The sequence below is a fragment of the Varroa destructor genome, unplaced genomic scaffold, assembly GCF_002443255.2.
Source record: "Varroa destructor unplaced genomic scaffold, Vdes_3.0 BEIS01000001.1, whole genome shotgun sequence".
NCBI lineage: Eukaryota > Metazoa > Arthropoda > Arachnida > Mesostigmata > Varroidae > Varroa > Varroa destructor.
This window is the reverse complement of record NW_019211454.1, coordinates 29,909,392-29,933,933: the sequence shown is the minus strand read 5'-3', so window position 1 is coordinate 29,933,933 and position 24,542 is coordinate 29,909,392. Positions and strand designations below refer to the sequence as shown.

Below are 24,542 nucleotides of genomic sequence, written 5' to 3'. Positions count from 1 at the left end.
ATATATATATAAGGATTATAAGTAAATATTGGTGACGATAAGGACGTTGACAGCTCAAAACTCACGAAGCAAGCGACAGCAAAGGCCACAATAAGCAAAGTACTAGGTTTCAACATACTACAGCCCGACATACACGGGCATCGTGCTCCATGCCCAGAAATATGATATATCGCCCTACACAGTTACATAGACAGAAGCGTTATATACACGCGCAGCATTCTGGATGCCCACACGTACATATAATACGAATGAACACTGAAGTGGCATTTCAGCGTCAAAGGTTGGCCTGATCCGTCGATTTGTCCATCCATTATTTTACGTGACTCTTCAGTGAGTCATTTATCTTCGCTTCGTAAATTGTATTAGAAATGTTAATTTTATTGTATTAACACCTGAAGAAACCAGCTTTAGCCTTGTGCGAATAAAAGAGGTTATTCTATACTATGGAGAGCAGCTGAAAGCATAACGCGTGTCCGATATAGTCAATAAGCAAGAAGATCATCAGAGGCCATCGCCTGTCTGCGATCGCACAGAGTCGTTTTAAGCTCTTTCAACGATTTGCCTAATGAACAAATTTTATTTTTCAGTTCTTGTTTTTACAGACTTGAAAAAAAAACGTATACAAACCCTATTCGAACGCATATATAGTACTCATGTAGCAAGGACGGCGTGCATTTTCTTTGTGTGAGAGAAACCGTAAAGCCCTAATCGTTGCGGCCCTTTTTAGCAGGCTAAGTTGTGTATGCAGTGTCGTGTTTCACAACAAATCGTCTTTGCCCCCTTCACCGTTTTGCCCGATTGCGATGTTGCCCCGACGCATTATGTTTTTTGATCCTAGTCTCAACCGTGCCTATCACCTAGTCTTTTCTGACCGTATTGCGCCATTTGATCCATAAGCAGCAGCATCTGTAAGTAGCTGCACCCGCAAATATAGTGTGGGGGTGGGGTACATCTTTCCTCACTTGCCGTAGCTTTGCCTTGGCTATTCGTGTTTCTCCTGCTGTTCCACAATCCCCCCGACTATTCGCGACTCCTAGCTAGCCAAGCTTTCCTTAAAGCGGAGCACCGAACTCTCTCTTCTGGACGAGTAAGTTCTATGCAACTGGGGAGCAGTAGCTAGCAACAGCTTTCCTGACTGAAGCTGGATCTGGAAGAGCTGTGCATTACTTTATGTCATGACTTTTTGAACGCTTATTATATTGCGTATTCAGTGGCCCGCCAGGCGGCATGTGTCGCTTATTCGTCTGTAACATACGTCTCTATCTTTTGTTCCATGTGTATATACATTTACTCACTTTAGTATTCTAGATTTCAGAAAACGAGTCAATCTTTATCAAGTGTAATTAAATGATGCTAGCTTTTGAATAATCGTCATGATTTGGGTTGGGCGGACTAATGACGACCTCAACCTTCAGACTGGAGGTGCAAGATCCCAAAACGCGAGCACTCGCTCTTAGCCAGTAACTGCACACCGTACGGGCATCTACACAGAACTGCAGTCCCTGTTTTGGGGAGTGGAGTCAAATCGTTTCAAATCTATTTTCCTCCTTTTCGACCATGTTGTGAGCGTCAAGCGCGAAATATGTTTTGACGATGATCTGACGAAGGACAACAAGAGATGTGGCTTTACCGGCAGCTGGGGCGCAGGGGGTTGCTTAAGGAAATAACGAAGAAAAAACGCGAGAGGACAACGGAAGGTCTTTTCGAATGATGACTTTTTAGCCTGGGGGCATTTTTGGCAAAATATATAAATCTACAGGAAAATGGCTCTATTTGAGATGGCAGATCTACCGATACTCCCCAGCGCAAGAACACATCCTAGCCAAGGGCTCATGTGTCGCCCGTTTTATATCGAAACAAATCAATAGCACACGAGACGACATAACTGAAAAAAGATGGCGGGAGCCAATTTAAGGTAGAACTAGACATAAGCGTTGCAACTCACGATGTAGTGCTGTGAACGATAATGGATGTCTTTCAAGTAGATTTCGCACGTTTTATTTTGCACCGATGTTCCGGCGTAACCATTGTTCGATTCGCAATCAAGTTAACATAATCTTGTGGCCCAGGCTGTCATCGGTATATTGATACAGTACATCGCGAAGTAAACTACCGACTGAGGCTGCTGGAGTTCCGCTTTAAGCCAAACTAGACAAAATAATTGTTCAATCTTTTCTCTCATATTATATATAAATTGCCTAACAAAAATGTAATTTTCTTTTCGGGCAGCCCAAGAACGTTGCCGCCTATGTATAGGGCTCTGCACGGCTAAGCATCCCCTCGTAGACTGTCGTTGCGTTATGATGTATTCGCCTAAGCTTTTCCATATTTTGATGGCTTCAAATGTTAAATACAGCATGCGTCTGCGTATGAGCTTGTGGACGAGTGTATGGATTTGCACGATGCACACATCTGATATAAACATGATCTTTTCTGTATGTATCCGCACAAATTTTGCTTTAGGCATGGGAGCAGAGTTATCGCAGTCCATGTAGCCGAAATTTCAGATCAAAGAGAAATCTGATCAGTAATCTCTGTGTCCAATTGGGAAGTGACAACAGGAGGATCAAATAGGAAGCTCGAATCTTCCCTATAAAAATACCTAAACATATGATCAATGGTACCACGCTAATGACAGAGTTTGCCCGTCATGGTTCTGTGCGAAGCTAGCGGCTCCGTTATAACAACTTACAATTCCATGTTTCTGAATTCTGCTTATACCAGGATTAGTCTGACTCATTTAGATATTCCTTTACGAAAATCTTCGAAGTTATCTAGTAGCAAAGTCCATTCTAAAACCACGACTTTTCGGTTAGGCATCGCTGACGCGAAACTGTATACTTACTGTACATCCGAGGCTGGATACAATCATAAAACCATTTTTACGATGAAACAAACGCTCGCGACCTTAAATCAAGATACCGAGCAGTATATATTTTTAAATTACAAATTAAACAAGAGTGAGTTTGAGATAAGTAGTTCGGTATAATAATAATAATATTATTCCATTGTTTATGACATATGTCACTGTAATTTGTAGACTCCTTCGAACTTTCTTGCTGTAGGTAGGCGCTGTTTATGGAAAATCCATCTTGGTCGATCGTCTGAAAGCAGGTCAAGGTGAAGAAGATGAATTAGGCTCGCATTTTGATATCCCTGCTCTGAGCTTGGGAGAGACGAGTCGCCACTGGGTTCATCTAAAAGTCAATATGAAGACATCCCAGGTTTCTTAGAACGTCGTGCTTTTTGTTCTAGTAGGAAACACGCGAGATGATTCTACCGGTTCATTTTCATCCGATACTCCTTAATTAGTAATGCCCACCGGAACAAAGTGAAATTCTTCATTGTTATTAGAATAACGGCTTTCGACTTCTACTGGCCGTATGCACCGCCATTGAAACCATCATCGTTACTGTTGTTTGAGATACTGCTTATTAACGACATATAGCACGCGCTTGAGAGAGAAGTAACATTTTCGAAAAGAGTCAGCATAAATTACATTGTTTAGATGTTATTAGATTAGTAAAAATAGCAGCATACAGAATAGGCCTTCTTACTGCTGCCTCCAGGTAGACATTTTCCTTTTGGCTAACTTCATCTGTATGTAGTACTTGGTTGACCTGATCTTTTTCATTTCGCGTTAGTTAAGCGGTAGATTAACTACTTGCCTGGTGCCCTATTTGAGATTTTTCAGACCAGTCGTTTTACAACACCTAAAAAAATCGTTCGCCATTGGAAGGGTCTATATATATTCAATCTGCACCCCGTTTTTTCTTTAACTATTAGCGGTTGTTTATAAGTTCCATAGCAAAAGTAAGCGCTTGCTTGCCGTTCAGAGTACAATCTGTTCTAGGGCATTCCAACTGACGAGTAGTTCGACTCGGATCCTCTAAAGGACCATATTGACGTGCGACGCCTGCTCTGACATGAGTCTAGCAATTGTCGTAGCATACCGGCTGGCTTATGTTTTTGTTGTTACGATGTAGCTATTGTAGTCGCCAACAAACGATATTGGATTACGATGGTACAACAATATGAATGTACACAAAATCTCAAAGCTGTCACAATTTCTCCCCGTCCTCCTGTAGGTCGCCGATCAACGTGCGTGTGTCTGTTTTTGTGTGGAGCGGCTGATCACTGCATCTCACTCCGAATTGCGCAGCCCCAAAGACCCGGCGGTGGACTTCGGCGAAGAGAGTAAATCCGACTAAATGTGATTGCAACTCGTAACTTGTCATTTGTCGCCAGTTGACCCAAGTTTTTCGATGTTAGTATCATGACACAGGTCGCAATACAGCTGTACCCCCTCGGGTACGGCGAATAATAGTACGTTATGTTTTTCTGCTCGGTATAAGGAATAGATAAGTTTTTGGTGAAAACGGCCTTTGGCCTTTATCAGGGAGCCTTTCTCTTTTAGTTACAAGCAAACCGTTACCACTTGTTAACATAGCTCTAATAGGCACACTAAGAACACTTAATCTAGCTAGGAAGGTGGTGCAAGATTAATAGGATCCCCAGTTCTTTTTTTGCTTTGCAACTGCCTCGCCGACTTCCTTTGTAGCAAAGTCGATTGAGCTTTCAACCTTTGAATCATCCGCCTGCTTTTTCTCTGATATAATTCACTTCCGCCGTTATTCAGCCTTGCATCGATAGATGTGGTTGCACGGTGCCCAATAACACAGGCCAATTATTTGGTCAACCGCGTTGTTGGGTTTTGTGTTCTGGGCTTCTAGTAGTGCGACCGCTGCCATGGCCGGCAGTGTTCCACGACTTAATCCGCCTTTTGCGTCTCAAGTCATTTTGTCTAAAAATCAATGTTGTTATGGTTGATCTTCATTGCGTGCTTTGAAATTTGTACAAACAACAGCAGTAACGATTTGCACTGCGAGCGCTTAAGAGCTTGAGGCCTCTTGCTCTACGCCCTTTCGTACACAGGACAGCGGCAGCAGGGTAAACAGTTCGCCATTAGACGGATTGTGTGATCTTAGATGGTACTGCTTCTCGTAGCCCTGTTTATGCAACGAGATATGCTTCTACTAATACGTTCATTCTGTTCCTGCTTATAGACACCATTTGCTGACAGTCAATTAAAACTTGAACACATTCTGGAGAAGATCTTGCACCCTTGCTCTGGTATAGTAGGATTCGTTTCGACGAATCGATTGTCGCGATACTGATGTTGCCATAAAGGTGGTCGGTTGTATTTGTCCTGGCGATGTCGGTGCTGCTAGGACATTTTCTGATGCTGTGACTATTTGCCGTTCTATTGTTGTTATGGTGTAGCGGCGTTAGGTGTGCGTTAATCCTGATTGGTGATTCTCTCTAGGGCTAATCTCGTGTAGTCTCACCGACCAATCCATTCTCATTGTCGCGCACACAAACACACGCCCAACAATACACAACACGTTATTGTACAAACATGCAAAATTGTTGTGCTGCCTGATAGTGGCGGCGGCGGCGGCGGCGGCGACGACGACGACGACGACGACGACGACGACGACCATATGACATTGGCCTAATACTTCTGACTTTTAGCTGATAATGGTTATTCTGCTAGAGCGCTACGTGGTGCAGCGCACTCTGGGCTGTCGCTGGATTTTTGCTGGTAGTTGGCTTTTTCGCTTTGTTGGAAGCAGGAAGCTAAGAGGCTAAACACTGGCGTATCGGCGCCGGTGCAGCGGTTTCTCTCATCTATCTCTGAAAGATCGAAGTTTACATTAAGAATTTACACAGTTTTCACCGATGTGCTACTCACTACTGTTGTGCATCAATGTACTGCTTGCGTGTCTGCGAATCTGCGGTCGGGTAACCGTACGCACAACAAACGATAGGATCACAATAATCTTTATCGACAATTCTAGTCGAGGTCTCTATGCTGCGAGCACCGCCTCCCTCCGTCTCAAAGAGTTCAACCACAGAAAAATCTATCCCCCTACTTTCTTACGGGGTGCCAGAGATGTTCACCTCTAATTTTACTGGGACAAGGCCTGTAGACAAACCTCACACGAATTAATCGACTTAACATAAATCAGCACCGCACCGCACCGCACCGCCATCCAGTCGACCACGGCTGAAACTACCAACTTTTGCAAATCAATTCGTAGTGTGAGTATGTGAGCAAATAATGGCCTTGCTCTAATTGACCATAGAAATCGTGCCTTATGAATACGTATATGACAAAGCGAACGATGCAGGATCGGAAATACGAGTTACAGAAGAGGAACATTTGCCTCGCGGTTGGCCTTCAGGACCAAAATTCGTTCGACACTAGAACTATATAAATGTGAATTGAAACACCAACGTTAGTTCAGCTCTCTTTGATGGAAATAGACTATTATCTAAACAGCGCATTGGGTTGGGTAGTGATCGTGGCGTGGGTTTGGGGAATACGATCAAAACGCCGTCATCCGACCAACGAAAAGCACTGGCCTACGGAGCCATTAACCTCGATCGGCGGCTATCTTCGGATCGGTCTTGTACCCTCCTGACTAAAGCTGATCAAAGTCCTGGGAAGAGTAGGGAAGAAAGAAGCTGCAGGAAAGCGGGAGTCGAAAAGTTCAAGAAGTTTAGGTTAATCCGGCTGATTTACAGCCGTTTTCGGTAGCGACAGCTAGGCTCCACTAGGTTAGGAGATCCGCTGAACTACCACTACTACTACTACTACTACTACTGGTAGAGGCAAGCCCGCCAAAAAGAAAGCGGTTCGAAATTGGTGGGAGCGCATGATAGGACACGAACAAACGGCCTTAGACTTCTCTCATACAAGAAGAGCTGCGCCAATGGAAGCAGCTAAAAGAGCCCAATGCCCAACAAAAAGCGCACCGAATCGCGTTGGGTCCAACCACTTGACGAAAAGCTGAAAAGCCACGGAGATCAAGACTGTTGATTTGCAATCATCATTTATTACCCAGTAAGAAGTCGATTGAGTACAAGTTGATCTGTCTTAAGTGTGTCACGCGATATTATTGAATAGATGTTAGACAATACATTAAAGGGTAAACCGGCCGTATGATCCTGAAATGAGATGCCATGCTAAATTCACTTCAGTCCTATTCTAAGTATATGTAAGGTAACTTTACCTTGTTCTCGATATGCCCTAATAATATACTGCAGTTTCTTCTTCTTCGTATAAGCTTTCGTTATTTCTATAGGAAGCTGTACAATGGAATGAATATCTTAAGGTGTTGTTATCTGAAGTGCACGCTGGGGCCATTTAGAGATCCTGCTCCTACGAATCATTCAAATGCATCAGCGATATTCTACCTGCATTGAAGTAATGTTGTTTAGCAAAGTCGTAATAATTGGCCGACACTGCCGGCAGACGAAGCCGGACGTGTTGGGAGGCAATTACTGCTTCAAACGGCAGACCACCACCAAGAAATGAAATAAGGCTACTTTCTTCTTCGAATTTACTTTCTCTCGAATGTGTTTTAATGTCTCGAAGGCAAACACCTTATCACCGAGCTGTCATGGCAGGGATCCAAGCAGAAGTACAAACTTCTAGCAAAAGAATAATTTTTAAGCTAACCCAGTTGTTGATTTACTTTTATGCACAACGCACCAGTTGCGAGCCGCAGTTTCTCAGAACCGCCTACGATGCCTACTTGTGAAGATCGTTCTCGTGCTATTTCAGTTTCAATTCTCGCTATCACCAGACGGTTGTTACTGCTCTATTATTACACACGAGATCTTTCAATAAAGTTGGACGAGTCACAGTGTGATTGTAGAAAATTGTATGAGAGATAGCACACGTGCGCATGTTCTGTATCTACAATAGGGAACGTCATTGTCGTCTATTCGTAAGTATGGGGCATAGGAGAGGGCCACCTTCTACGAGACTGAGGCTGCGATTATCGCCGCGACCTCTGCGACCTCGTCATTTAGCGAATTCGTAAACGATAAATTGCGATTTCTGATTTTCTTCGACTTCTCGTCGTCTTTCATTTCTCTTCGAACTCATTCACTTTTACCGCATGCCCCCACTCACTGTTCTAGCGTTGAACGCCATGTTCTGACTGGTAGCTGTCTCATTGTCTCGCAGGTTCTACTTGCTGCCTACGAACTCGTTCAGCTTCCCAATACTGATCTTTCTAGTACATGTTCCCGGAGAGCTGAACACCTGGGTCGCACCAAGGAAGGGGTCAGTCTGTACTATACCATGTAAACTGACGCTCTTCAAAGCTCCAGCTTCTCAAGTAACTTTATTTTACCAGCGAACTAATGTAGTGGCATCGCTCTGTCTGTCTGTCTGTCTGTTCATCCGCTCGTCCGTCCATCGGTCCATGTTGATTTCAATCACTAATTATAACTTTCATCGGCCAGAGGCGCATTTATTGTTTTAGGACCTCGTCGCCGACGGTTACTGCTGCCCTAGCCCGATCGTTAGCTAAGTTTTTCGAACATACAGTGATATGTAGTTGCTGATATAGATGTATAGTAGTTGTTCCAGTTGAATGCCGTTGTTAAGCCAATAGAGAGCGAAAACCTAGATACACACATACAAGTATCATTCTATAAAAAAAAAAAACGCGTTTTCAATAGCAAAACATTTCACATGTACCGGCCTAAGCCGTACTTTTCTGTCGGTCTCTTGCTACAACAACCTAAGCCTCTCAAATTTGGTGGCAGGGTCGCCCAGTTGATTACATTTCATCGTATCAATATGTGCGTACGTATCTCATAATGCCATATGCTTCTTCTATTTGCATTCAAATAGCTTGTACATAATGTTAATGAAATCGTTACGATTATATGCACAGTGATAAGCAAGAGTCAAGCGGACAAGTTGTTGAGAGTCTGAAACTTTATCCTGATGCTCTGTCTCCCTCTTACCCTGTTGGTCACTGAGCCTTGACTTCGATGTGGATTTTAAATAAAAGGTTAGGTTTCGTTCTTTACTTTTAAAGCTAAAAATTTGCTATAAATAGCTTTAGAAAATAAACGCTACTGCCCCATACTTCCAAAACTTGATTCCTTTGTTCGTTACATGCGAGCAGCATGTTCAGACCCTGGAAAAATTTAAGGATTTTCCTCCGCCGCATATTTTCGCTTGGATCGCTACATCCCAACTTACGGTTGTATATAACCACACTATGCTCATAAATGTGACCTACTAGAGCTGTTCTCGATATGATTTAACGTCACATAGAGATAGAACTAGGCTCATGTACAGGACTAGGATGCTATGCAAGCCTTAACCTTGGGCAGACTTGAAAATCTGCGAGAATATATATATGTGTTTGCAGCGTTAATGGCACTGTGTCAGAGGGCCAAATGCCCTTGTGGGTGGGGGCTATATTATATTCAGAGTCGACCGATATTGTAATTTTCGTTTTTTACACTGACGTATTGCAGTCCCCGTTAAAGGGGCGTCGTGTTTCGCGGGATATTTACGAAATCAATGCAATGCAAGCGTATTTCATCATCTTCGACGTTCTGCTTTTTTGTTTTCGCTATCGATACGCTCACGAGAAACGTGAGTATAAGTCTCATTATACAATATGTACTAATATAAATCGAAATACTGGCGCCCAGACTTTTATTTCTAATTAAAAAAACATTTAAATTATTTCGCTCGATTTCACTGAACCACTTAACTCAGCTTAAAGCCTTTAACTATTTAATTTAGCAATATTTACTAGGTAACATGATTGAAAAGTGGCCTAGTTCTAAGTGCCATATCTGCAAATGATTGTTGTGCTAGTGTTCTTCCAATGAGCAGCAATGATCCCTTGCAGTTAATCCGGTCGCCTGCGCGTATGAATTCTGGCTCAGGCAACTTTTGTTGTTTCCATGATGTGAGTCCCTCCAAGAAGCCGCAATATTCGTAAATGGCCTCATCAATCTCACCATTTTCTCAAGATAACGTTTTCTTTTCTTTCGTGGGATCTTCACTTGAGGTATTACAGTCTCTTTATCGGCCATCGTATTCCATACCTTATGCTATAATCTTCGCTGGATCTGTCCTAGCCGACGTCCCTACTCCGCAGTTTCTCCATTGCTACAGTCCGAATACAGCTTGATACCTTCAGCCCCACACAGAAAACCTTCTCCTAGCTCCGCAACGCTTCAAACATCCAACCATGCTGCCTTCCGCAGCTGCTGACTGTGTCCCGCTCAATACAGTTTGCAGTTACGGGTCTCCCATGGAGTCCATCTATGTGCGCTTGCCATCGTACCGGTTTCCTTGCAGGGAAATAAAATAAACACTAGGCCACCACCCGAACTCCGCGCAACCGCTTATGAACCACTTTATGGGCAGCAGGCCTTTCACGGGTATTCTTTCGCTGATGACCGGGTCGGTCGGAAACGAAGAGTTAAATTCAATTTAGCGATGTTTCAGAGCAGGCCGGGTTAGACTATCTTTCTTTCTTCCTTCTTCTCTCTCTGATCTAGCCACACGACCGAGCTGGCCGATGAGTCCGAATATCGGTGAGAATCAGAATCTTTGATAATTGGCTTTTGCGTTGACGTTTCGGTAAGACTTCAGCGAAGAGTGAAAGAGATTGAACAAAATGAAGTTCAGACCGGCCTGTGCTCGGTAAACTGGGCAACGACTACCCAACAGCAAGCAGGAAACGAAGCACACAACAAGAAAACACCACGCTTCTGTGTTCCTGTATTGAGAGAAGAACCCCCGACAGCATACCATATTAAACGGTTACTCACTCGGGTGGGGGCGGATCTCCAATCAGGTTAGCAAGAACCGCTGGTCACACTAACGGTCGCTCCGTTAACGATTCATGATGACCGTCAAGAGGGGCTGGATTGTCCTGTCTGTTATAGCCGATGTCCTTACGCCGAATTACCTGAAAGTGTGCATTTTCTGACCGAAAGTTGTTAGTACTTTGTTTAAGATCAGAATGTTCTATGTTTCACAGAAATATCTAAGGCGCACTTTCTTGTTATTCTCGGTTGTTTTTTTATGTGCGCACCTAATTCACCTAATACAATATTAGTTGTTCTCGTAAGAGCATTCCGCAGACAGAGCTTCGTGGCTGAAAACATTCTTTCTAATTGTGATGTTGTCAACAATTAGCTCTTACAAAGCAGAACAGCAACCCCATTGACTAACATAAGATGGCTGTAGGTTACACATAGAGCGGATGCATCTAGCTATACACTAACCGCTGGAGAGCCTATGGTCAATAAGCCACAAGCTTACATTTCGAGGTTTGACGATCAGACGACCCGCTAAGCTAGCTCCCTTTGATGTCTTTGACGTAGGATTGCATAGCAACCTTGTACCGCACTTCCACTTCGAGTCAGAGACGTTTCGACTAAGGAGCCGACTGCTCGACGACTACGGCATGTCGTGCTTTTGAATAACTAGCCGAAGATCCATGACTTGTCCTATACCTTCTATATGCTTGGATGACTTGCAATGAAACTGTCTGTAGCACAAGCCGATCAGTCGCAAGTGGGAAGAGTGACCAGCTAATCAGGTAACATATGTTGCGGCACATCTATGTGACTTAGAGTTTCGCGTACCACGTACAAGGATCCCCCATACATTGGCACAACAGAAATTTCCCCTGGTGGTCTCTTGACTACTGTTTTGCAAGAACTATTTACTCTTGACAGCGACTTGTGGATATATGTAGATCAATTTAACAGTGAATGCTGGGATAGAAACTAAAATTGCTTGCACTCGTTCTGCTGTGTGCGGTGGGCGCGGGTGAGCACCCACGATTGTCATTTGGCGAAACGCGGCTCGAGGTAGCCATCATCGACTACTCTAGTTTTCGTGTCGCCATCGGACACGACCTCCGGCCGACAATCGCAAACCTCCAACAATTGGACAACGATGTGCATCGGAACGAGAAGATAGAATTGCTCTTCCCATTGTCAGTAACAACAAAGTGGTTTGCAGTATCGATGGAACTGCCCGGTGTATCTACGGTGTTTTGTAGTAGATCGAGATGTGTGGTCTCTAGATGAGAGGAGAAAGCCAGAACTGCTTTTGGTAGATTTTCCAAACCGCAGCTTTACGAAAAGAATATCTATTGCTCCAGTAACATTCAAGTCGACCATATTCATTCCGCTGAATCTCCTTAGATCGTTTACTTCTTACACGTCACGCCAAGAGAAAATTGTGGTTTATACATCTTTGTTCATACGTGGCGAGTAGATCCATCGAAATACTGCCATTCTGGGGAAACAGGGGTTTCATATATTACTCTAATTTTTACATAAGACAGTACGTTTCAAGCAGTGATACGGCAATGCTGAGTCTGTTTCACAGTATACCCAATATGAATCCATTGTACTAAAAGTAATAGCGCTAAGTACGAAAGTATGTGAAAACGCTATTTAAGAAATCCGTTATATCAAGCCCGTTCTTTACACAACTAAACAATCCATAGTTTCTATTGCCGCCGCTTTCGTTAATTTAATTCAACCACCTAATTCTCAGACGGACCAGCTACTGTGGAACTACAGCCCGTAGCTATTGTACAGTGCATATAAAAGTCTTTTTAGCTACGACGTCGTCGGCCGTTAGTGGGCACCCAATACTAAATACCCCGCTGGGCGGCTTCGAATGTAAGTACCATCAGTGGGTGCCATCCGCATCGGTGTTCCCTGGCCGCCAAACCTGCTCCGGTAGTGAACACACTGGTTTCGACTATTTGAACCACACGACCCGCGAAAACTGACAACTGAACGATACGAGTGTACCTGAGCGTGCGTCGGAGCTCATCGGAGCGCAGCATGAGCTCGCTTTCAGCACAGCAGACAGAGCGATCAAATGTTCCAAGCTTCTATGTGTGTATCTCAATATTGCTGAAGAAGCCACTGCCATGATGATATCTGTGGATGACTGTGCCGTTCGGCATTGCAAATTCAGCAGTCCGCACAAGAATAGCGACATAACAACTGCCTCATGCCGGTATCGTTGTTGGTGGTCTTCTTTCAACAGACCGAAAATTATACCGCGGTTCACCCTTTGCACCCGCTCATTGGCTTAATGTGAATATCTACATTCAGCGACAGCAGATACCGCTGAGACAAATTGTCACTATAACTAAATGACAATGACCTAAGCGATTGGCTGTTTTTTAGGATATGAGCAAATGGTGTAACTTTCCCCACTGAACAATCCGTTGAGCATACGTCCTATAAAATTGAGATTGATGGCATATATATGGATTACGTATAAGGTTCTTGTGAATAGACTTGACTGGTCGAAATCTTCTATAGGGTTCCCGCACGTCTCGTATTGACTGATTCAGTGCTACTCACAAAGTGGCTGAAGAAGACCCTCGAAGCAACGAAGTCCGTAACGTTGACGGAAACGGTACCACTGGCGCCATCTGGCGTCCACCGTCGCAGACGTTATACGAAATGAACAAGCATACATCTCTAATAGTGATGCTGCACAATGACGCTGTATATAGTTCTATCTAAATAACTATATACAATATCCTTCTTACTATTTCCTCTGACGACAAGCTAACATAGGCAAGAGAAAGATGACCAATTAATATGTAAAGTAAGTTTCTGGATTGGGCCATCTGTTAATACTATTGAAGAATTTATCATAAGTAATGTACTGCTCGACGCATCAAGGCATGAATTAGGGATAGCACTAACTAACCGCCTGTCCCGGTATTCCACTTAAACTAGGATAATAACCTGCAACGCGACTTATTTGTTATGAAACGTTAAGTCAGATATCATTTTTTCCCAATGAAGGTTGTCTATGAGTGTCTTTGTTTTTTTTTTCAATTCAAAAGAGCAAACATGGTGTCAGATATCGATGATCTCAATTTACTAATATTTGTCAGCCATGAGTCAATAATACTTAATTTCTATTGTTTCGGTAGAGCTTGTGCAATCTATCCTATGGTCGATTTATGTCGTCTGCAATTTACAACTAATTAACTTTCTTTTGCAAATGATCGATTTACCACAAACTGCGATTAACAGCGTTTGCCCATCGAGATGTTTACATAATTAAAAGTGAGCGACTTATATCTATTGTATATTCTGCGGCTGTCCATGGCCGTATCCTGCAAGCAGGCACGAAGCCACGGGACTGCACTGCGTCTTGTGTTCGTGTACGGTATCAATGCGTCCCCAACACACCGTCCGTCCTCGGCCGAAGCCGGTCTGTGTCTGAGAACTAGACAGCACGAGCGTGCTGTGCGGCGCAAGCCATAGCAGGCTGGTTTCTTTGTTCTGGTGCTACCGAACTCTTCCCTTCAGACATCAGCTCGCCGCTGGCGCCGATCTCTTCTGCCCTCTCCACCAAGTCTGCATCGAAAAACGAACCACATTATAAACGTAAAGGAAAGCAGCATTAAGAACCACAACTGAAACACATACGCGCCCATCGCAGTCGCCGCCGCCGCCGCCGTCGGGCCGACAGACTCGCGCACGTCACGTCGCATAGACTAGCCATAGCATGGCGACAGTCAGCGGGCGCAGCCGAAAACGACGCTGCGGCCGCAAGTTCGCTGATGCTGACGGGCCAATCGTCGTCGCCGCTCCGCCCTTTTGACGACAGCTCCGCCCAGGTGAGGGCGCTGGCGTCGGCGAGCAGCGACATCGGGATTCACAATGCAGACGAATACGGAGTAAGCATAGAACGAAAAAAAAAAAAGTAATTTCTCTCTTACGCTCCAAGCGTCTCATTGCTCGCTGCAGCCAACAACAGCCAACGAGAATGAACGGTCGGGCAGCAGCAGCAGCCGCGGCGGCAGCTGCAGCTGGAGCCGTAGCGGCAGTGCCAGCCTGGACGAACTGAGCCCGGATGGACCGGCGGCGAACAGAGGCAGACCCGAGTAGCGTCGACTTGTGTCGTGTCCCATGGCCGGGCTGACGACTGTGAGTTGAATCGGGTTGAGCAGCAGCAGCAGCAGCAGCAGCAATCCAGAGCGAGCCGAGCGGCGGCTGCCGCAGCAGCAGCAGCAGCAGCAGCAGCAGCAGATAGAACAGAGACAGCACACAGACAAACACACGGTGATCACACAGACAGTCCGCACCCAGACAAACGCCCATACGCATCGAGAGTCGAGAGAGTCTCACTCACAATTGCATTCGTTCGTAGGTCGTCGCCGCCGCCGTCACCATCGCCATCGTCGTCGTCGTCGTAGTGGCGGCAGCCGCAGCAGCGCCCTGGCCGCGCCGCTCGCTCAGAGGGCTTGAAGAGCTCGCGGAGTTCGGTGCTACCCCATACGACACATCGACGACTGTGTTAGTTGTCCAACTGTGTGACTGTGCTGAATCCATCTGTGTCTCTGGGCTCGTTCTGCTGTAGGAGCTCTGACACAGAGATCGGATTGCTTCGACTACCACTACATATATCAACACTACAACCGGCACTGCAGTAAGAAGTAGTAGTCATCAGTGTCCTAGCGCCGTTCTGTGCAGTTCGCTCGGCATGCGTTACAACTACTCGTCGTTATTGCTGCAGTAGTAATGACTGATCGTGCGGCCAACCGCTAGGAAGTTGTACAGTCAGAGTGTACAGAGGAAAACGAAGTGGTGCTTGCGTGCGCTATATTACGTGCAACTAACAATGGCGGCAGAGTGCGACGATGACAAGTGAAGTACTTTGACAGAGACGAGTGATGAGTGAAAGGTGCGCGTCATCTGAAACAACAAATATACAGCTGTGTCTATCTATGCGTTTGTCCGTGCGCGTGTGTGTGTCGTATATGGGCCGGAGCATATAGATAGATAGTACACAGATATATGGTGTGCACGACTGTACGCACATACGGTGACGTCCAATGTACAGACGCTGTTACAAGTGCCAAAGGCCACACACGACGATGCCGCCTCCCGAAGTTACCTATAAGTTCACCGTTTTCCTAGCAGTAGCGGTGGCGTGTCTCTCATAGTACACAAACAACGGATAGCTGTCGCAAGTTCGTGAACTGAGGACGAAATTCGGAATCGAAACACAATCGTCCCATGGCTGTGCGCTTGTGATACACTGGGAAATTCAATGATTCATTATAGTGTAGCACTGCACGTCATCGATTCAATCACTGTAACCGTAACAAAGAAGATAACTGAGTCACCGCCAACTATAACTAGTGTCGTCAAAACAGCACCAGGCAATAGAAAAGAAAAAAAACTCAACTGTGGAAGTTGCAGTTCACCACAATTTTCGGACTACTGAGAATTATCATGTCTGAACAACGAGCTTCAAATTCCGTCTTCATTTGTCCACGACGTCGTATCCATGGACTTGTGTGTGCGTCGTTTATTCAAGTGTAATCATTGTAACATTCATCGTCTAGTCGTCCTGCCAAAATATAGCCCGATCTACAGCTTCCTGTTAATTCACAATTTTTACTTGCCCTTTCGACCACGTACGTCTCAATGTGACGTTGAACGTTGGGCGCCTGTGTGCTGCTAAAAAAACAGGCCATTTCTGAGAGGGTTTCTTTTTCAAGTTCAACTTAAGCCAGGACACGTTTGTATCTTTCCAGTATACATTATCCTTGAAGTTACACTGTTCATCCTTTCTCGCTATTTCTAACTCTAAGACAAGTGCGGAAACGTGGAGGAGAACCGAGTCTCGCTGCAGTGACGGTGTGTAGGATTAGCGGTAGCGGAACCCACTTGCCCGGGGACCACGTCGCTTGCTGGTCCAGGGCTATTCGCGCCCCTTGAACCCACCCCACTTTCAGCCTCGTGTGCACTCTTCTTCTTAGTTACACATACTCTCTATACTCTCATCGGCCATCGGCACATCGCGACATTGCATCTGACGGATTCGATCCCGTGGTCTGTCGAAATAAGAAACAGAACGAAACAGTGATCACAACAGCATCTCGCAGGTGCTTACTGCTCACGTATAGATCTTACGTGAAGTTCGCGTAGCTAACAGTAGTTGAAATCTATTTCTCGATTAGGGACGAAGTTCGCTTTAAAATACACCGCCATGTCGACCGATGTTCAACTGCCCGAAAACCTGTCAGGCTACACCTCACAACGTCAGCGCCCACACTCGGCTAATTCTGATGGATCTCGTTCGGGATCTCCGAACTCGCCATCGCCTAAGCCACCGACGCTGAATGCAAATAGTTTAGCGGCTTCGGCGCTCATGTTGCAAATGTACCCACATTTCCAGGACCGTCGGCTACTCGAAGAGCACCAATCGCCAGCTAATTTCAACGCGGCCGCACTCTGCGACCAATTCTGTAATGTGATCAATGGGTTCCGAGGCGGTGTGCCCAGCGGGTTTCAGGACCCGCGTAAATCGCCAGGCGTACCTTGCTCGAGGCCCTCCGTCGACGCCACGGAGTGCAGGCTTATCGACTATAGGGGGCAGCAGGTGGCCGCGTTTAACTATCAGGGTGACTACCTGCTATGTCTACCGCAGGCGTTTGAGCTATTCCTCAAGCACCTTGTAGGCGGTCTACACACCGTTTATGCCAAGCTCAAGCGATTAGGCATCAGTCCAATTGTGTGCAACGTCGAGCAGGTGCGTGTCCTCCGCGGTCTGGGTGCAATCCAGCCCGGGGTAAACCGCTGTAAATTGCTCGCCTGCAAGGACTTCGACGTCCTCTACAAGGACTGCACCACGGCGAGGTAAGTGACACAATCATAAACTAGAATTACTTTTCTGACAACTGTTTCTTTTCGATGATCGTCTTTATGTGAGCTTTAGTGTGGCAGACTGCCAACTAGTCAATCAGACAGTTAGCGATTTATAGTTTTTCGCTGAAAGTTGTCCCCGTGTACCTTCGACAGAATTGCCGTTATATGGTTGTTTGCCGTGCAAAAGACCAAGCACATTTGGTATACGCCTATGTATTACAATTTGTGGGAGCACGTCAATGATAGGTTTTGTCGGTTTGCCGTGATGATGGTGATCTTACCCGAGAAGAGCACCACTCCATCGAAAGTGAAATAAATATATTCATAACGTTTGTTCCGATCACTGGCTCGATCATCTATAAACACTGGCTGAACTGCTGCCGCATTTCATCCTAAGTGATCTGATCCCTGACCTCGTCTTTGAGGATGGCCCCTTAATTTTCCTATCGAATTTCGTCATAGCTACTATCGTTGTAATTGTTCGTATAACCTCCACACGTAGCTGTAAATAAACCCTCGTTTACAGTCCCAATTGACCCAATTCTTTCCTCTATTTATACTATAGAAGAAAGTGAAGTAGCAATCTTAGTTGAAACGGAGGTCGTAATAGAGATACGCAAGCGACAGTTGTGTTGAACTCTCGGACCGATCAGTGTATGATCGGTGATAAATTTAGCGTCATATACAGAGACAAACTATTTTCTGTAACCGGTAGAAGTTTGCCTCGATCAGGAGACACCTTTATATTACAGCAAACACAGTTTTGTATATATATAAATATAAACGAAACAACCGCTATAACAAACGCTAGACAGGCTTTCTTCAATACGGTAGATGCCCGCAAGGACGTTAGCGATGTATCAACAAATCAGACTGCCATGTAAAAGTTCTAACTGATCGGCAAACCGAACGCGCGAAACAATTCGATCGTTTGAACTTGTCTAGAAATCAAATTTACCGCCATACATTCGTGGGTTGATTTTGCAAGTCTTCTTTCTTGCTTTGTCTTCTAGAATCTCTGATGTTTCCTATGGTTGCTATTATGTTGTTATACCATTCTGGTTCGCTTTTGGGTTTGGCAGTCATATTTCTCCACTGTCAATACTACCGCTCCTGTTTCTACTCTGTTATGATGTTGTTGTATCATAATGTCGGTAGGGGTCGTGCTTAAATGTTGTTGTTCCAACCACTTCGTGATGATAATAGTGTTTGTTTCAGAGGCTCGCTGTAGTAAAAAGTCGGCCTTTCGGAAAATTTATAGGCTTTTGAGTTCCCCGCAGCCGCTTTCTGCCGTTTGCCACTGTTTCGCGAGCCCCGCCACCGCTGCCGTGACCATTACCGTCACCGTAGCTAGATAATGTTACTGACGCTCCGTGTGCTGCGCGAACGTGACAACGGCCAGCCAGCGATTTCGGTTGGCTACCGATTCGTTGTCGTTGTTGTCTGTGTAGCTAGCGAAAGCTAAGAAACTCGACACATGGATATAGGTGTGAATGTATGTTAACGGGCTTCTAGCTTTATGGGGGCCAAGACAGCTTCGCTGCCACTAATCCTATGTGTTGTTAGTACTGCTACTACAGTTATTGAATACGTTCCTCAAGTGACACGCTACTGTTACTTGCTGCAAATGTAGAAACGCGGTACGTTCACTTGCGGCATCCCTATGCCAGAGTAGGGCATGTTATAGCGGACCTGGTGTTTCGTTCTATATCCTTTTGTTGGGTGTATGTGCATGTGTCCCTACAGGATGATACCGCAGCTTCCAGTACCGTCCTGCCTTCTTGTTATCCGTTTTCGCTGTCGTCACAAATCGAAGTATTCCGCGTTTCACCAAACTGAGCGAGTACGCACGCGATAAAATGGACACAGCGTCATGTTGACCTACCGAAGGTCTTTCTATTCAACGTAGTCCCTTGATTTTTGAAAGAGTCGCGTCTCTAATTAGCACTCGCTATGGACGCCGAACTAAGACGAAGTCAGAAACACTGTCGACACGTTAACATGAATAATGACTATTACGGAAAGGATAAAAGAAAAAAGGGAAAAAGAAGAAAATTGGCTTCGTGAGCACACATGTTACCTGGCAAGGAGCGAGCGTATTTCTCGTTTTTCAGAGGTAGAAAGATCAAACTAGAACGATAAAAGGAAAACCTCAATGAAACAAATCACAAACGGCATCAGGGAAACGCAACTATGGCCTATTATAGCATATTCGATGTCCTATATGAATGACCAGGTCAAGTAGCTTTCGGAAGATATTTCGAACAGACAAGATAGATAGATAGATAGATTGACACAACAAATAACACACTCTCTCTTTACTTATATGGTAGATTCATTAGCATGCATGCCATAACGTGCTACGCAGTGGTAGCAAACAATGCTTTGTGACAGACTATCCATCTATCTCAATCATTTACAAAGAGCACGTTTCCCAGTCGATGCCGGTCAGACCCTGCAGAGACCCATTTGAAGGACACTGTCCAGGACAGAGCAAACGGATACATTTTTGGACGTGAAATGAATGTTATTGGGTTGTTCAATGAACGAGATGTACGTAGATGACTAGCCGTTTACCGATAAAAGAACAGTGCAGCGTCAAAGTATTCAAGTTCACATAGCATATTGCACAGTGGCATAAAGATGGGGTTTAGATGTTGGCCGGAATTGCCCAGTTTGGCTCTCTAAGAAGAATCAGTGAGAACTTCAGATAAATTCCGCACATAATATCAAATCTCTAATCGTTCATCACTATCCCATGTGGTCGACTTGTGATGCTGACTGAGAATAGGTGCATGCGCATATTCATTGGTGACGACGCGCATCCCTCTCTCGCTGTCTGTACATTTTGTACATCTACCATGCTCTCCAACGTTCTTCAAAATGATTATTACACAGAGAGAGGGACGGCTATGCCATCCTCAGGCTCGCATCATGTGAACTAAATACAAACGGGAGAGAGTGAGTGTAAAGGTAAGTCTAAGAGGGTAAACTTCATCCACAATATACATATATAGGCCTCTACATTGGCGTCTACATAACTATTGTATATAAATGTTGGAGTGTGTCTGCATACAGGGAGAGTATAGGGACTTCTGCGCCTACTTATCTATCGCTGCATGGCCAAAGTAATAGGATGGGTGAAGGGCCTCGATGCGGTAAAAACTTTAAAAAGTAGCTTCCCTTCTGCTTGAAAATGACAGACTACAAGGATCTTCACGGAGCAGCTCTAGCAAGCGATGCGCTACACGAGCACCGCTGGGGTGGCAGTGGCGGCGGTAACTTCGACGCGTTGAATATGTTCGATAAAACAGCTGCCGCTCCGATAGCGACCGGCGCTGCAGCTGTTCCTGGATTCTAAGAGTAGGTCCTGCCCGCTTCTTCTCACTCATTTCTGTACAGCAGCGCGGTACACCAACTATTGAAGGAAACAGTGCACCAGCATTTCAGTGTACGATAGCATCATTGTCATCGATGGGTTCTCGCAGTAACTATGTAAAACTGTTGAATCCGCTTTCATAGAGAAAATGGTTGTTTATTTCGTTGTACCATGTAATAATACAATCTACTTTCCCATTGTGTTTGGTGGGCTACAACGAGTGTCGAGACCAAGTTAGCTACGTTTGCCATTTGTCAGGTAAATCGGTAAAGTGGCTAGCGAAACTGTGGCCCGGCCTATAGACACGCCATAGGATTCTCAATCATAGTTCATCCAATACCTATAAATGCTTGCATATAGAGTATAAGTGTTTGTAAGTGCATGTGAGTGTGTGTGTGTGTGTGTGTGTTCGTACAGCGATGCTGTATTTTATGCAGTGTTTTTGTCATCAATACTCCTCCACCTTTCATTTCGACCTTTTCTTCTTCTTCTTCGACCTTCTTATATGGACCCATTGTGGGCAGGATTCACTCGCTCAGCGCTCTCCGCTTGCCCTGCGATTGGCTGGCTTTGTGGGTCGTTCTCGTCATCATCGTGTGTTGTTCAGTCGTCGGCCGAGAAGCGTCTAGTGTTTTGCTCTATCTAGGGCTGCAGTAGCGACCGCCGAGTGGTGGCGCTCTGGTCTTATAGCTGTTGCTAATGACGATGAAAATGATGATAATGACGGGTAACCTTAGACTAGCAAAAGTCTGGACTACTGCTAGTAACACTACAACAGAGCCGATTCAACGGCAGCAGCCGATCAACAACGGCGCGCGTTTGTTGGCCCTTAGGGCAGGGCTCGCCGGGAAGCGGATGAGCGGTTAAAGGATCTTCTCCGCTTTCTGAACATCGATATATGAATGTACCACTTTGCTCTGAACAGTAAGCGGTAACAACACTTCGCGAAAAAATAAAAAGAGGAACCTCCCGGAGAGAGCTCCTCATACAGATCCTCTATACGCTTCTCTTCGCTGGGTGCAACAACAAAGTTGGCTAAATCCCTCATTCACACATTTGGCTATAGGAGGCTGTTAGAAGACAGAATTGCAGGAAACGCTCCCCGGACATTATTCTTTACTGGTGCGGCAGAGAGAAAGCGAAAGATATAAAACTAAGTACGAATAATTTGAAGACAACTATTAGAATGACATCGTTGTTTCGCAATTGCTCAAAGCATCAACGAACGATTACCGCTTCATTCGGTTTGTAAGTTCCTTGAGATACGGGGGCACCACATCATAGACTCATAGAATAGCTTGCTCCCATTCCCCCTTGCGCAAAAATCAGGACGAACTAATTCAACAGTCATACCACTTCTGATATTTACCATACTTGGTGCAATATGTATATATATGTTCCGTATATAATTACTAAGAATATTATGTGCTCGGCCCAGTATGCTTGTGATCATCACCTTACTATTTCGCCGAATTTATTTTCTAGTTTGTCCTTTCTAACGGATTCCTAGGCGCTGAAGGGAGCCGCGTGGGTGGTTAGTCCATGTAGCTGATACGAATATCTCTCGTATGATCTATATGTACACCAGTGTCGCTAATCGTGCCGTTATCCACGCCGCTGATCGCAAAATGACAGATTCATTTCGTCTGATAATCAGATGACAGCAGCGAGCGATCCCGATGATGGAGTTCGATATTAAACGACACCAGTCGGACAACGCTTTAGAATAGGCAAAGCGATCAGAGCCGTTTGAGGCCGCAGTGATATAAGGTACGCTTATATAATGTTCACGGGAAGATCGAACATCAAATCCCAAGCATACTAAGCTGCTTATAGAGCTGAAGATTGTCGTCCAGAATCTTCGACGATTGAGACGCCACAGAGCCACTGCCAATGCATACCACGCAGTGTCTGTGTATGTATATATATATATATATATAGTTAAGCCAACGCGCCTCGCAATGAGTTCCCATTCGTTCTCGGTACGGCATTTCGACAAACGTTTACCAGAAGGAACGTGCAACAGCTATGTGGAAATTAGCTAGTCAATTAAGGACGTCGAACGTATTCACTTCGCTCAACCTAATCAGGAGCAAATTTCGCTTTGGCATGACGTTTACCCTGGTGTCAAGCTTATAGTCAAGTTCCTGCGTTGCTTTCATGTCCAGATATAGACATGCTGTTGTTTATTGAAGTCTCCACAATCTAAATTATCGTCACCATTATCATTATGATTATAAACGCGGACATTGAAAGTGACTATGATGCTGCCCCTGCTGCTGGCGATGATGGTAACGATAATTATTATATAAAACGGAAAATAGTCGCACCATATTTATATTTGAAACGAGAGTAAATCCGTTAATACAGTACTACAATTATCTATATCTGTGCGATGTTATTAATGACAACATCGTATTATTTCGCCCCATAAAATTTCCTTCTGCTTCGACCAGCACGCAGTCATCTTTTCGGGATTCGAGCGTTACTTTACTTAACTTATGTTTCGCAAGAACTGCAGTAACCGAAAACAACAAATTGGCTATTTGAAAGAGATCGAGATGAAGGAAAATGTGGTGGTTTTCGTCATTGCAGTGTATTGGGGTCTCAACCGAATCGCTATCGCTGCCCAACGAAGTAGCAGCGGTAACAGCAGAAAAAAAATAAGCTTCCGAAATAGAGACCGAACAGTTGTTGCTGGTACAGATGATGGACGAACAAAAAAGCAGAAAACTTGTCCCTTCATCGTTAGAGCGAAAAAATGTGGTTAGCCGTAAAAATGATAATGATGGCCATTCCCTTTCTTCTGCATTATCCAGCTACGTTCTAGCCCTCCGTCTCTTCACCCGTCGTACAGATTCTGCTACTCTTACAAGCTTCCCAATTTCTACATTTCCTTACTTGGATATGCCACACAAAGGTGCAATCCAGCCAGTCGTAATAGCATCATTGCCTGTCTTACTGCCTAATTATCCAACTGACATAAATCAAAATGTATCTCATGTAAAGCACAACAGAAGCAACAATGCTTGTGCGCTTTTACATCAATTTGCTCAGTGTGAGCTTGTGTGACTTTATACATTCACTACCGCCATTGTCGATGTTGGTTGCGCATAGTCAGTGTATTACGTAATGAAGACAACTATTATATCATTCCTTGGTTTATCTAGTTTTGTACAGATATTCCTTCTTAGTCAGTATTATTCCATGTGGGCCAACCTGGTTCGACCACTTCGTCGATTCATTTATTGTACAATTGGTTTGGGGGGTTGTTACGAATACTGTTATGCCTCGTACAAACGTAAATCTACATCTTATTCGCTTCTACTGACCGATACCTCATTGTTCTGATCGCTAAGGAACCATTCTGCTTGAACAGCTTCTACCTCTAGCTATCTTGCCCTTCGTATTATCTAACGCTCGATGGCAGAGACAAATGTTAATTTTCCGCTATCCCAAACGGGAAGGGGTCATGCTAAACATCGTCGTCCGTTTGGAGCTCTCTCAGCCCACGCCTTGGGCGTTTTTTTTTCGCGTGCTGATTTTGAGACCCAGGCAAAAGTGACAGAGCGGGTGAATAACGTTGACAATTTTGAACAGTTCG

The 24,542-nt window shown here is 44.8% G+C and overlaps 1 protein-coding gene across 1 annotated transcript in view; it reads left to right on the top strand.

Annotated features, from left to right (window-relative positions):
• Window positions 1-14,767: 14,767 nt before the first annotated feature.
• Window positions 14,768-24,542, top strand: part of LOC111254682 (uncharacterized) — a 46,486-nt gene continuing 36,711 nt past the window's right edge. The window contains exon 1 of the mRNA XM_022815786.2: window positions 14,768-17,550. Within this exon, the coding sequence (XP_022671521.1) occupies window positions 16,901-17,550 (650 nt within the window). The 5' untranslated portion in view covers window positions 14,768-16,900. The remainder of the gene's footprint in view (window positions 17,551-24,542) is intronic.